This window comes from Eretmochelys imbricata, chromosome 2, assembly GCF_965152235.1.
Source record: "Eretmochelys imbricata isolate rEreImb1 chromosome 2, rEreImb1.hap1, whole genome shotgun sequence".
Classification (NCBI taxonomy): Eukaryota; Metazoa; Chordata; order Testudines; family Cheloniidae; genus Eretmochelys; species Eretmochelys imbricata.
The window spans coordinates 205,145,179-205,158,916 of NC_135573.1; the positions used below are offsets into that span (position 1 = coordinate 205,145,179).

A 13,738-nucleotide genomic window follows, 5' to 3' on the forward strand; every position below is an offset into this window, starting at 1 on the left:
CCCTCTAAAAAACCCCATCAAACAGGTATCTTTTGCAGTATGCCTGGAAGGTCACCAAATTCAGACCAAGGGAGGGGGGAAGCTAGTTCTAGAGTACTGAAGCCTTTACAGAGGGCATCATGCCAACCGCTCCCCTCTCATTTATAATGAGCGAGATCCAGACATGTGCCCCTTCTGACCACAGTTGTGGCATGGGGAGAGAGGGGCAACTCCTCAGGTTGGCCTGTTCCAACTCATTTAGGGCTTTGTAAGTCATAACAGAGATCTTACACTCCACCCAAAGACCAATGAGCAACCAGTGCAGATCCCGGAGAAGCTTTAGTGTCGTGTGTTCCCAGCATGATGCCCTGCTCAGTAAGCCAGCTACTGCATCCCGCACCAGTGTCAGTCTCAACATAGTTTTAAGAAGTAGTCCTATGTACAGAGCATCTGCAATGGTCTAAGCTTGAGGAAACAAAAGCATGCATAACAATGGCAAGGTACGCATCCACAGAGAAAGGTTGCAAACTCTTGGCCAGATGCAAATGGTAAAAAGCTTACTAGGTTACTGAAGAAATGTGATTGTCAAACAGCAGCTGGAGGTTTAAAATCATGCTTCGTTGCAAACCCCAGCAATTAAAGGCAGACAGTCTCTCAATCAAAGGGACTGGTATTATCTCCGCCATCCCTGCCAAATGTCTAGTTAATCTAGAAATGTTTTATTAAAACTGAGTTTACCTGAGAGCTAGAGTGTAGCATCCAGGTTGCCGCTGGCTCTCTCTAAGAATATATGCTCCTTCTACACCTGCAAGTATTTCATCTGCTTGCTCCCGAGAAATAATTCCATGAAACCTGAGGGGAGAAATTTCAGCAATTTACAGAATAATAAGTAGAAATAAAACTACAAGAAATCATGGCTGATTTAAGTGAGATATATGTGATTAGTAGTAGACCATAATAGGATAGCAACACTAAATACTGCATCAGTGGAACAACCTGGAAACAATTTCAGGTCCCCAAATCCCAGGCCGACAGACATTAAGCTTCACACAGGTGATGGGATTGAACTGAGAAATGACAGAGCAAAGAGAAAAAGTTGTTCACTACGTGAGTAACTCCACTGGATGATTTTAGAATAATGTCTTTCAATTTGGCCCAGGAAAGTCTTATCCCAGCTACCGGAAAATACTGTGGGCTTGACCATCTGAATTTAAGCAAAGACTTTAGAGCAGGTAAAAATGATGTGTGAATCTTGACGTTCCTACCATCACAATACTTGGCAGCTCAAGGAGCAGGAACAATTAGATATAGAAGAACAAGAAAAAAACATTAAGGCCAAATCCTCAAATCTTGATATAAGGACTTCAAGTTACAGAGAATCCACCATTTACTCTAGTTCAAACCAGCAAGTGACCCATACCCTATGCTGCAGAGGAAGGCAGAAAAACCCCCAGGGTCTCTGCCAATCTGACCTGGGGGAAAAATGTTTTCCAACCCCAAATATGGCGATCAGTTGGACTCTGAGCATTTTTTTTAAGCCAGCTCTAAGAGGGAGCATGATCAGGCTTGGAGTTTCCTACAATGGTTACTTTATATGAGAGGAATGAAACAAGAGCCGTAATGAAGGCACTGTCAAATAAAAAGAGATAAATTAAAATTAATGCACATATTCTAGATAGTATCCTTATTAAAATCTGCCTTTATTGTTTATACATATGGTTTTTAAAAGGAGTGAGGATATCTGCAATGCTTCTTTAAATGTGTGGCAGAAAGGCAGGAAGATGCTGGTGAAGGTTCTAGTCAGGTGCACTATAGTGACATAGAGAAATAGATGAAGAGTAGCCTAAGGGATAATATTGTTTTCCTTATTTCAATAAAGTTCCTTGGCCAGTTTCTGTAGAAAGCAACAATTTCTGTGATTCATCCCCCCGTGACAAAAGGAACAGGCCCTAAGACAAACAGCTGACTTTACATTGATCAGTTCTTCAGCTATGACCTTTAAACAAGGACAAAATACAGTCTTTAAAGTAGTTTAAATACTATGTTGTGCACATTTTTGCTAGCTGATTCACTAAATCTTCCCTTTGAGCTTTTAAAAGCTTCTATTTTAAATGCTGCTATCTAAAAATAGAGTAAATATGTTAAAAGCTTCTAGCCCTAAGCATTGTCTTTTCTCTGACATAATATGTCAGAAATGGTAGGTTTAAAATGCTGCCTCTGGTTTGGTAGGGAAAAAGAAGAAGAAAAACATTTTAGATGTAAAGAGAACTGAACAGCAATTGCACTTGTCACTTTTTCATGCTGAATACGTGTAAGAAGCATTCGGTTTAAGGTGATCTTTCCAAAGCATTACTAGGCATACTTCCTTTTTAAAATTATGACTGATTTGGACTTTCCTACTATGGTGATGAATCACAGGCATTTTCTAAGTCAGCCAATTAGAATGAACAGCTCTAAAATTACACAATTTAAATGCATCTTTATTAATAAACTCACTGTCATTAATATCAAACAAGTCCAGTTAACAAGAATGAGTTTAGGCTCTTAGTTTTCTCTTGGCTGTTAGCTGTAATACACACACTGTCAATAATGACCAGTTTATTGTACAAAAGACAGTGATAATAGTTTTAAAAGATCTAGAGCTAGAAAGCATGGTGGTTCAATTAGCTAGGTGCTATCTTTCAAACTCTATACTGGAGTGGCTATGACTGAATTCCGTATTGTCACAGGTTATCTTTTAAAAATGCAACTATAATAATTAGGAGCTCTTTAATAATTTGACAGCTGCTGTGCCCTAAGTGTGAAAAAACCCTAAAATATGAAATTATATAGCTAATCCTTATTGCAAGCTAAACAGCAGGCCTCAGAAAAGTACCATATTGAAGGGAAAATTCTCATTCTTACACAGCTGAAGTAAAGGGTCTCGAATGAGCTGTAACAATGGCTGTGGCCCTTGAGCACTATCTATACAGGGCTCTGGGTCAAGGGACATGCAAGCCATTTGGAGATAACACTCCCACTGCATAGCGGGAGAATGGAGTTCCTCTTTTGAGGCCTCAGAGTTGCCTGCCCTTTTCCCTTCCTTGCACTGGAAACACACCACTTCAAGCCTCGTATGCCCATGGGATAAGGCAGCCTTTAGACCTGAAGCAGTCTCATACTCTCACTGACACTGTAGTGAGAAGAAAGTACAGAAAGCACACACCAAAAAGAAGGAAGAATAGGATGAGCGAGATTGAGAAAAACCATAAAAATAAAAGGGGGTTAAAAGTTACAACCAAAAAATGATCAAGGAAGGGAGAGCTGAAACAGTCTGAACCATTCTTCCCCAAATCACCCCGGATTTGTTTTTAGACACCATCCATGGTTTTGTCCATCTCTAGTTGACATACATGCTGAAGTGGTGGTACAGGCCATGCACTATTGGGCAACAATAATGAATCCACGTGCAACTGGAATATTAGACATTCAAAACATTTTCATGCTAGGACTATGGAAAGTGAAATGAAATATTTTGCCATAATATCTCCACTATGGTATTGTTATTTCTGTATTAATAATTTCAAAAGGAATGCATGACACCTCAAGTGATTACTTATCAAAGAATTAAAAATAGAATAGTATAATACATACTCTCTTCCATAATATTTTGGTCTGTTGTCCACCTAAATATAAAAAGAAAGAAAAATATTAACAATATACTCAAAATTACACCAGTAACATTAAAATAAAGGTCAAGCAAATGAAACACTGATCATCAATTAAGACTGCGGCATCAAATTCAGAGCATATGCTTAAACTATCAAAAAAAGATAAACAAGAGCACCATGGTATGTGAAGGTATGTTAAACTGAAGTTATAGTACACAGAGAACATATGGTGAAAAATAAAATAAAATAGATAAATAAGCAGTTTTATTTTCATGGATTTGTGATGACTATAAATATAGTGAATGGTAAAACAAATGGGGCAACGTAAGTCAACTGTACTAGATGTGATCAAACAGATGAAGAATTTACTATTTTTCTCTCATCTATTATTTATATTACATAATAAGACTATTTTTGTCCCATGCTGTTTCTTAGCCATTGTTGCCTATAAATGGCAAATGTCTAAAGCTGAAGAATTTAATGTTCTCAGAAGATTTTAAAAAACCCCAACAAAACAAAAAACCCACCAGGATTTATGGATTTAATTCTAGTCTGAAATTCCTCAGGTCTCAGCAAAGCATGAGCCTGATCTGAAGTACACTGCCGAAGTCGATGGAAAGACTTCCAAATGGGTTTGGACCAAGCCCTAGTAGAGTAACACGCCTATACTCAAACTTCAGCTATTCTGACATGTTGGTTTACCACTCAAGCTGCAGTCCTATAATGAACTCTGAGCTGGGGTGCCTTCATTTATCTAAAGCCTTTGTTTTAATCGTTTGTATTATTTAATTGCCTGCTTTATTTGAATTATTACATTATCTCAATTTCAGCATGCGATCCACAGACAAGTGCATGGTGGCTCTGTATAATCAGAAGGATCCAATTTCAGTTCTGACTTTCTTTACCAATTGTAAACAAACTGATATAGTATTACTCTGTGAATGTTCCACTGTGTGGTGTAAGCTAGGTATTGAGTTCCACAAAAAAGTTCCATGAAGTTAAAAATCCTCAATCCTCAGAGTTCATGGACTTGGTTTATACAGACAAAAAGAACAGATTTGCAAAATAGTTTATCTTAGACTTTGTGGAGACAGCAGAAATATAAGGCAGCATAAAAAGCACCAGAGAAACCTGAAGTACACACACATTTTTCAGTTGTTTACAAGCGAAACAAACACTACACCAGCAGGGGGCACTTCTTTCAAAGGTTTCATACACATGGTTTTTGTTTAATGTTTGCTCAACATTTATAGAAAAATATCTGCTTTCTGAATATTAATTTACAAAATGTCAATTTTTTACTGCCCAATTATTACCTGAATTTATGTCAAAATTCTCAGAGGCTATTTCATATAGCTGGAATATATATATATTTTTACATGACTGGCACTATAATTTCTCTCCAGCTATGATCTTTAGCTGTAGCCTTTGATACTGCTCTCTTACATGGCACGAAAAATACAACTGGAACTAGAATGTAGGCTTGTAAACTTAAAATAAAAATCAATTAAGCTCTATTTTTTTTCAATTGAGCTCTACTGGGCACCGGAAGCTGGCACCATACTTCCAAACAAAAAATATATGAAATTACAGAAAAAGTAATTTTCTGCTGGTGCAATAATCCATACACTGCTGTACTGAGACGTCTGACCTGGTACCCTGAGATCATGGAGACTAGGCATCTCAGACATGATATAAAGAAATTAGTGTTAGAAATTACTTCCTTTCAGTAGTCCAACAGCAGTATCAAGCCCTTGAATCCCCTACTTCAGAACAGTAAATTGCTACAACAGAGCACAGGAACACTTTGGATATTTAAGAAGCCAGAATAAAAGAAAGAATAATCTCATACATTGAACTCAGAGCAAAATCTGAAGAATGTCCGAGCACAAGTTTTCAATTTCTAGACACTTACAAACATCTTGTGTAAACAGTGAATGGTCAGATAATTTTTAGCAGGATTGCCAGTTAGAATTTTGGTTTTAACCTCCCTAGCTCATTTCTGATGAGATTGCAGACAGGGGTTAAATGAAAGGGAAAGAAGGAGTGTGGGGAGGCATTACCCTTATTAAATTAAAGTAACGAGCAAAATGCAGAAATGTGCAGGATGTTGAGAGCTTCTTTTGTTAAATATTTACCATTCAAACCTAGTCATGTGAAACCCATATATACATACACTTAAGCACAGGCGGCAGGCTCCTCTGGCCACGGTGTGGGGAGATGGGGGAGTGGAGGGAATCGGGTGGAAGGGACAAGACCAGGTGAGCTAGCCTCCCTGAAAGGGGTATTCACGCACCACCCATGCACCTAAGCATAAAACTAGAGAAAAGTCAATCTCAAAGTAATATAATCCTGATAATGAGAGAAGGACAACATATTTTGCATTTACATAGTGTGACAGATACGGCAATTTCATGCAATATCTTTGTGAGATCTTACTGTTAAGTTTATGTACCATTTGTGGGCCAGGGACTGTATGTAATTCCATTGGGGAGAGCGACCACAGCTCTGCCAGGAACTAAGAACAGCATGAGGTGATTACGCAACTTCACTTGGGTGGTAAACCTCTGGAGAAGTACCCCTACCTGTGGACACTCACGTATATTAGTTCAAACTGGACTCTCCAGAGACCAACAGATCAAAAAAACCCCCAAGGGACTTTTGGATAAATAGCCTAAGTTTAAATTGACTCAGGGCCTGCTTTCTGATCCAGCAAATGGACAGGACTTCCTGCCCATGGTGGACCCTATTCCTTCCTGGAAAGGATTGGAAAGACTTTGGCCGACTGAGGCCCCATAAGACTGATGCGTGTCCTCTGGTGAGCTTTTAGCATGTATACAGGAACTTTGTTTTTCATGTTTTTTCCCTAATGCTTTCACCTTAAGAATAAGTGTGCTTGCTTGTAAAGGACTATGTGGAGCTTGTGACCGCTAGCTATTACAGCTGTTCATAGCCTTCAAACAGAAAGCAAAGACACTAGTCTGTTTAGGCATTCTGGCTTTCTGGGTAGTTAGGGAACTCTGCAGCCTGGAAAAATCCTGGTCAGGAGAAAGAGAGATGCGAGTCTCCACCCAAGAGAGGTGATAGCCTAGAATGGGTGCCCTTGGTGGACCATGGAGGGGAAATACATGTGCAGTTTCCCTGAACTATGACATATAGCACCTTTCTTCTTGGAGGATCTTAATAAACCTATGGGCCAGACTGATGATTTGCTACTCACCCTGAGTAAGGGTCTCAGAAAGTGGCCCCAGGTGCATGTGAAGCCCCTGAATACAATCTCTTAGGTGGACACAGTGGCTAGTCAGCATGGAACACGATAACACTCACAACAGACTCCGGTTCAGCTGAAGCCATGTCAGTCTTTATCCCACAAATGAAGCACTGCACCTAGCAGATAAAGAGCCAGGCACCTGTTGTGTTGAGCAAACACTGACCAGCATTTGCTGAATTCTTATATAACCAGTATGGGTGGCCACTGCTACACAATAATCAATAGCATGTAAGCAATACTAATTCATAATTACAAGCCCAGCCCCACTGCATGAGTTCCTTACAGCAGGCAGGGCACTGCACAAAACGTGCAAGGAAGACATTTTTGGCAAAAGAAAAAAGAAAAAAAAATGAAATTGCATCTTTAATGTTCTTACAGAGAAGCCAAAACCTCAGTTTTTAAAGTTTCATCTGAAAGACACACGCAGAGTAAACATCATGGCACTCAATTTATCACAGAAAGCTATAGGGCTGAGACAGCAAGGCTGGGATTTTCATTTATTTCCAGTTGTCTGTAGAATCTCAGGATCATCTTCAAGAACATAACACACTAGAATGACACAATCAACCTAAAAATACCTCCACAAACCTCAACAGACTCTCAACTCCTGCCAGGCCATTTCTTTAGACAGGAACCTGAATAGACGGACAGATCTTGCAACATATCTTGAAGGCCCATAAACTCAGGTTCTGTCAGACCAGGGAGGAAATCACAATGGTGAGCTAGCTGCTGAAAATGTTCTACTGCAGCTATATCAATCTATGGCCTATCACTGAGAAGATCCTCATTGATTTCAGCCACCAGAAATGAGCATGACGAGATTGGAAGTTTCAAGATAACTAAGAGCTATTTCATATTAGACTTTATAGATCAAAATCAACAAGCTGACTTACACCTGTAATCAAATAGGAAGCCAGTGATGTGTGTGGAGCACAGGTTTACACTCCCGAGGAATCTTGTAGTAATATTTTGTACTAGCTGAAATTTGTGCATGAACTTCAAGGGAAGTTCCATACATCTCAGTGAGCAAGACTGACTGAAACTCAGCCAGGGGTTACTTTTCCCCACCTGATGTGAAGGAGTCCAAAATAAATAAACTCACTTTGAGGACCATTCTGCTTACTTGGACTTCACAGAAATCATAGCAGAGAAGAAAGCTCTTACCATCTCCACTGGAGCCACAACATACTTTTCCACAGTTTCTCTATGGAAGAAACAGTTGCATTTCACAACTGACCAACACGATTTCCACCATTCATGCATCATCTGTGCCAGATCAGCATTATAAAGTGTTGACCAGTGAGGAGAGTGCAGTGTGAGGGAGTACTCAGGACCACCATGCCAATAGACAAAGATGGCGATTATGATAATCACCCAGCCTGGACCAATAAAAAAGGTCACCTCTCTACAAAAGAGTAAACGTGAGCCCTAACCTCCAACTGCAGGCAATAATGGTCTGATCTAAGAAGTGTGCAATCACCAATCCCGCTCCCACAATTCAGAGTGACCACTATTGTCCACTGAGCCAGAAACCACACTGAATAGTTTCAAGATTATTGTTGTTGCCATGAGATCCTTGAAGAGTCATCATCTGCATGGATGCTAAAATCACTCAGGGCAATAAGCCTCAGTGACTCCAACACCAGGGTAGATAAGCAATTTGTTAAATCAAACAGGAAATCAGAGCTGTAGTGGAGTAGCCTGTAAACATAACTATCCCAGGATCCATACAAAAGCTGGACAAACAAATCTAATTTTAGAGTCAGAGACTTCCCATGCTTAAACTCAAATTAAACCAACATAACCACCGCACTTCTGAACTGTCCTTCTGAAGATCAGGTTTCAGAGAGTCTGGGCAATCCAACCCTGACGCCTAGACTGTTAAAGTACATTCCCCCATCCCCCTACCAAAACACTTTTTGGAACATTTATTCTAGGTTTCCATGATTTCCCTCGCTATGTTACCGCACATTGTCCAAAACACAGTCTGGAGTAGTACCAGGAGTTTATATTCAATACTTAGGTTAATTTAGTTCTTTCTCATTAAATCTATTTGTTAACTTGGCTAATTAAGCATAGTTCTTTTAAATAATATTAAAGCTTTAATACATTTTAATATCCTTGAAATTTGATTCCTTTTGTGATTCCAGGATACTTTGCCCAGAGTGATATTCAGTGTACAGCATATTGCAATAAAGTCCTATGCCACTGTGCAGGATAATTCTCCACAAAACTATTGGGAATCATGCATGTGGGAGATGAATATGTCCTAAAATGGCAGATTGTCATTTCAAGTATATCATCTGCATCCAAGTCACACTGCACTGAAATGAGAAGTCACCCTGAAGAGTTCTTTCCATTTAAGTACTGTCACAGAAATAACACACACCTAATTTCAATAAATGTTCTCTCTCCTTTACTTTATTCTATGAGAAAGACACTAATTTATGCATAAAAAAGAGCTAAACGTTTAAAGTAAAAAGGAGTCAGGGAGATAAGAGCCATTTATTCTCAAATCATAGAGATTAAATAATGCTACTTTAATTGCATTATTGATCAAATCTTCCAGTCTTTATTTTATCGAAACCCTCATCTGATGTCAATGGGAGTTTTAACTGTGTAAGGACTGCAAGTTTTGGCCTTATGTGCATACCAAAAAGGTACAGCAATACATATATTCCAGCTGACTCAGACAATCCTTTGTGTGTGGCAAGATTAACAACTGCTTTGGACTTGATTCTCTGGGGCACTACCCCACAGCATCAGTGATCATATGTTGGGAGTGGATCAATGGCAGAAAAGGGAAGGGGGAAACCCATAGCAGAGTTCAGATTGGTAGCCATGTTAGTCTGTATCAGCAAAAAGAACAAGGAGTACTTGGGGCACCTTAGAGATTAAAATGTATTTGTGGGCTAAAGCCCACTTCATCAGATGCATGCAGTGGAAAATACAGTAGGAAGATATATATATTACACACACACACACACACACACCATGAAAAAATTTAATGTTAAAATTCTCTGTATATACACACACATATATCTGGTTTCAGAGTAGCAGCCATGTTAGTCTGTATTCGCAAAAAGAAAAAGGAGTACTTTGTTAGTCTCTAAGGTGCCACAAGTACTCCTTTTCTTTTTACACATATATCTATCTTCCTACTGTATTTTCCACTGCATGCATCTGATGAAGCGGGCTTTAGCCCACAAAAGCTTATGCTCAAATAAATTTGTTAGTCTCTAAGGTGCCACAAGTCCTCCTCGTTCCATAACAGAGTGGAGCTCCATTATGCCTAATCTTTTACACCAATGGCACAGGAGCCTGCATGGACCTTGCATCTGTGAAATTTAGGGCTGCTCCTCTGCATCCCTAACTTACACCAGTGCTAGACAGTCCTAAATAATGGAACTGGTTCACATGTCCCTCCAATCCATGGACAGGGTGGAGAATCAAGACCTTAGACTCAGCAATGTCAGTGCGCTCATTTCTGGCAATGGAGACAGTTTCTCTACATGTTTAACCAGATATCTTTTGCACTTAGAATTATACCTAATGATTTTATAATCATTTCCAGTCTACCATCCATAAAAACAACTCTCAGTTCAGTTAGACCCCATGAGAGCAGTCTAGTAAGATGTGAAGGTTCAGAAAAAGGAGTTAATCTTTAGATTATTTCATGTTATGGCTGGATTACCACTATAAACTGAGCACAAACTGCACCTCAGACTCATCAACGCAACAGGTTAGATAAGACTGTAAGCCCCTTTAAATCAAAATGGAAAAGTCTTGTGTAGTATCTCAGCAGTTGGCTAATGTAAAGTTCTCACCTCAAACAAATCATTTTAAACACCTATTTAGAAACCTCATGTTCACAAGACCTAGAGGACTAAGTGTCCTTCGAAACATAATAAATGAAGAAATGGAGAGCTCATTTTACAACAGTGATTCCTAAGCAGCTTAACCTTGGAAAAAAATGTATCTACAATACTACAATTCTAGCAAGTGATTGAGTCTACTTACCTCTTTTTATTATAATTGAACTGTTACCTACTTGTCAGTCAGTCAATAAGGGATCAAAATATCCACTCTTGGTTTTGCTAAAAGAATTATCTCATGACACTGTCAGAATATTTGAATTAGTACTAGTAGTATTTTAGTAATGCCTAGCGGCCACAACTGAAAATCAGTGCCTCATTTTACACAGTCACTGTACACACATTTAATTAAAAGATGGTCCCTGCCCCAAAGTTCTTATGATCAAAGTAAGAGTTTACAGTCTAAGCAATCCTGCCTAGGTAACTAAATGATAAGTTTTATATGTTTTGGTATGACCATTGATCCTGGGAGTTCCACAATTAAGCTTGAGGTGATGGTGGACCAAGGCCTAGCTGGAGTCTTCAGAGGGACTAATGTGCCATGGGGTCTAGTCCGGGGCATTTGTATACATGCACAGCACTCAGAGGAGTCTATGTAAACTTGGACTTTGACCTGCATGTGGGGCCACCAGAAAAAAAAGGGCAACCATGCAGGAGGTGTTAAGGCAGCCAAAGTGATCAATGGAATGTTGTGGCACAGTTCTAGGACCTCCAGTTGGGGGCATCCCAGGGGAACATATATGGGAAGGATGTTATCCTGTCCCCCATGGAATGATGCATATTATCCCCTAATGGCATCGACTTGGTCCCTTGGGTGAATGGGTCTTCTTTTGAGGTGGACTGGATGTGGGAGACCAGTTCTTGATGAATTGCGGCATTGACAAAATTAGTAGGCTTGAAGACATAGAGGGGCTTGAAGATAGGTACCTTGTTTTCCGGTAGTATTCCCCTTTTTGTGATGGAGTATCAGTTTTCCCACTTTGGTTTCCCAGGCGGTAGGGGATAGTAAACTCAAATTGAGACAAGAACAAGGCCCACTTTATCTGCCTCCAGTTCAAAGTTTGGGTCTTGCAGCAGTACATGAGGTTCTTCTAGTCAGTAAAAACCTGTACCGGACGCCAAGCTTCCTCAAGGTGGTGACACCGTTCTTCAAAAGGCAATTTTGATTGCAAGCAGCTCCTTGCCCAGTATTTCATAGTTCATTACTATGGGGGGGAATTTTCAAGCATAGTATGAACATGTGTGCAGAACTGGCTGGGGTCCAAGTCACTGTGAGAGTACTGCCCGGAGAGTCACATTGGGGCATGTGCCAGAATCAGAGCTGTGGTGAATGCAGTATTGAGGTGGTCAAAAGCATGCTGGATATCAGGAGACCACGTGAAACGAATGGCTTTATGAAGGAGGGAAGTCAGGGGGGCTGTTTGTTAGAGAAGTTGGCAATGAGTTTCCTATAAAAATTTGCAAAACTCAGGAAAACCTGAAGTTCTCAAACAGTCCAGGGTTCTGTCTAGTTACAGATGGCCTCCACCTTCAGTAGGTCCATCTGGACAAAAAGGATGGCATGAGGAAAGTTCCCTGCTCTCCTCCCACCCTACAACTTACACACTTTGAAACATCCAGAGGGTCAAGATAAGCCAAATATCCAAAATGCCACTCTAGGTGGTACAGTTAAAACTCCATGGCTGGGTCTTTATTATGTATTAATTAGGGCTGTAAATTAATCTCAGTTAATGCATGTGATTAACTCAAAACAGATTAACACTTTTTTTTAAAAAATGAGTGTTAATCACACACCTCTGGAGACAGGACTCGGCGGCGGCCAGGTGGGGAGGAAGACACCTCTGTCCTTAGGGCTGAGTGAGGGGGGCCACCACCCAGGGGAGCCCACTCACCTCCCATCGCCCTGCTCCGTGCTGCTCCTACCTCCCCGCTTACCCCATGGAACCGCCTCTGGCCAAGCTACGCCGGACTGGGAGCCTATCTCCTGTGCAGAGCAGGGATGGGGTAGGCTGATGTCGAGGTGTCCATCTGCCTCGCCTGTGTACCTGGTCCCCACTGAGCTGGAGGAACCTGTCTGCTGCTGGCTCAGGAATGAGTGCTCTGCCAGCAGCTGCTGCTGGCTGAAAATGCATTCAGGCTCCTGAGTGCTCAGCTTAGAGACAGCACTCCTGCCCCCCAACACACACACACACACACCCCACCCTAACCCCCAAACACACACACCCACCCCAAACCAAAATCTGAAATGGCACCCCTGGACTGAGCCAGGAATAGCCAGAGGGCTATGGGATGGCTGTTGGCTCCAGCAAGATGCGGCCCTCGTGCAACAGCACAGAGTCTGCCTTGAGCTGCAGGCCAAGAGCCAGGCACCACAAGCCGCAGCAGCACAGAAGTAAGCAATTAACACCCAAAATATTTAAATAAATGATATTCTAATATTGTTTAAGAGTGCGATTAAAACTGTGATTAATCACAGCTACCTTTTCAATCTCAATTGTGATAATTTTTTTAAATTTGTTTGACCGTTCTAGTATTGATTATTGATGATGATGATGAGGATATTGACATTTTTTTCCCCTTAGAATCCTAGGTCTCACATTTCAGCTGAGAAAAAGGCATTTTTGTAAGAGAAAAAAAGAGCCTCTCCCTTTCATTATCATACAAAATTAGAGAGGAAATTGCTTTTTCTAGGAACCATATTTTTTGCTTGCTTTAGACACAACCCAGCTGGAATTCAGAACAATGAACATAGTAATTAGCTGACATTTCTCTACATAATAATATAAGTTAAAGCTCTAAGGCCTTGTCTACACTAGGGAAATTTCAGACAAATTTCTCACTGTTGCTAACACTGGTTTGGTGGAACTACTGTTAACAATATTGAAAGCCTTAATGTAGATAAGCCCACTAACCTGCACACTGCTATCAAGACTGTCAATAAGACTTGCTCTGAGCAGAACAGT

The 13,738-nt window shown here is 40.4% G+C and overlaps 1 protein-coding gene across 3 annotated transcripts in view; it reads right to left on the reverse strand.

Moving 5' to 3' along the window:
* The window catches only part of CHN2 (chimerin 2), a 193,311-nt gene that overhangs the window by 90,690 nt on the left and 88,883 nt on the right, over positions 1–13,738 (reverse strand). For all 3 annotated transcript variants that reach the window (XM_077811339.1, XM_077811337.1, XM_077811338.1), the window contains exons 4-5: positions 3,613–3,644; positions 718–831 (exon numbers count right to left, since the gene is read on the reverse strand). In XM_077811339.1, the coding sequence (XP_077667465.1) occupies positions 718–831; positions 3,613–3,644 (146 nt within the window). The remainder of the gene's footprint in view (positions 1–717; positions 832–3,612; positions 3,645–13,738) is intronic.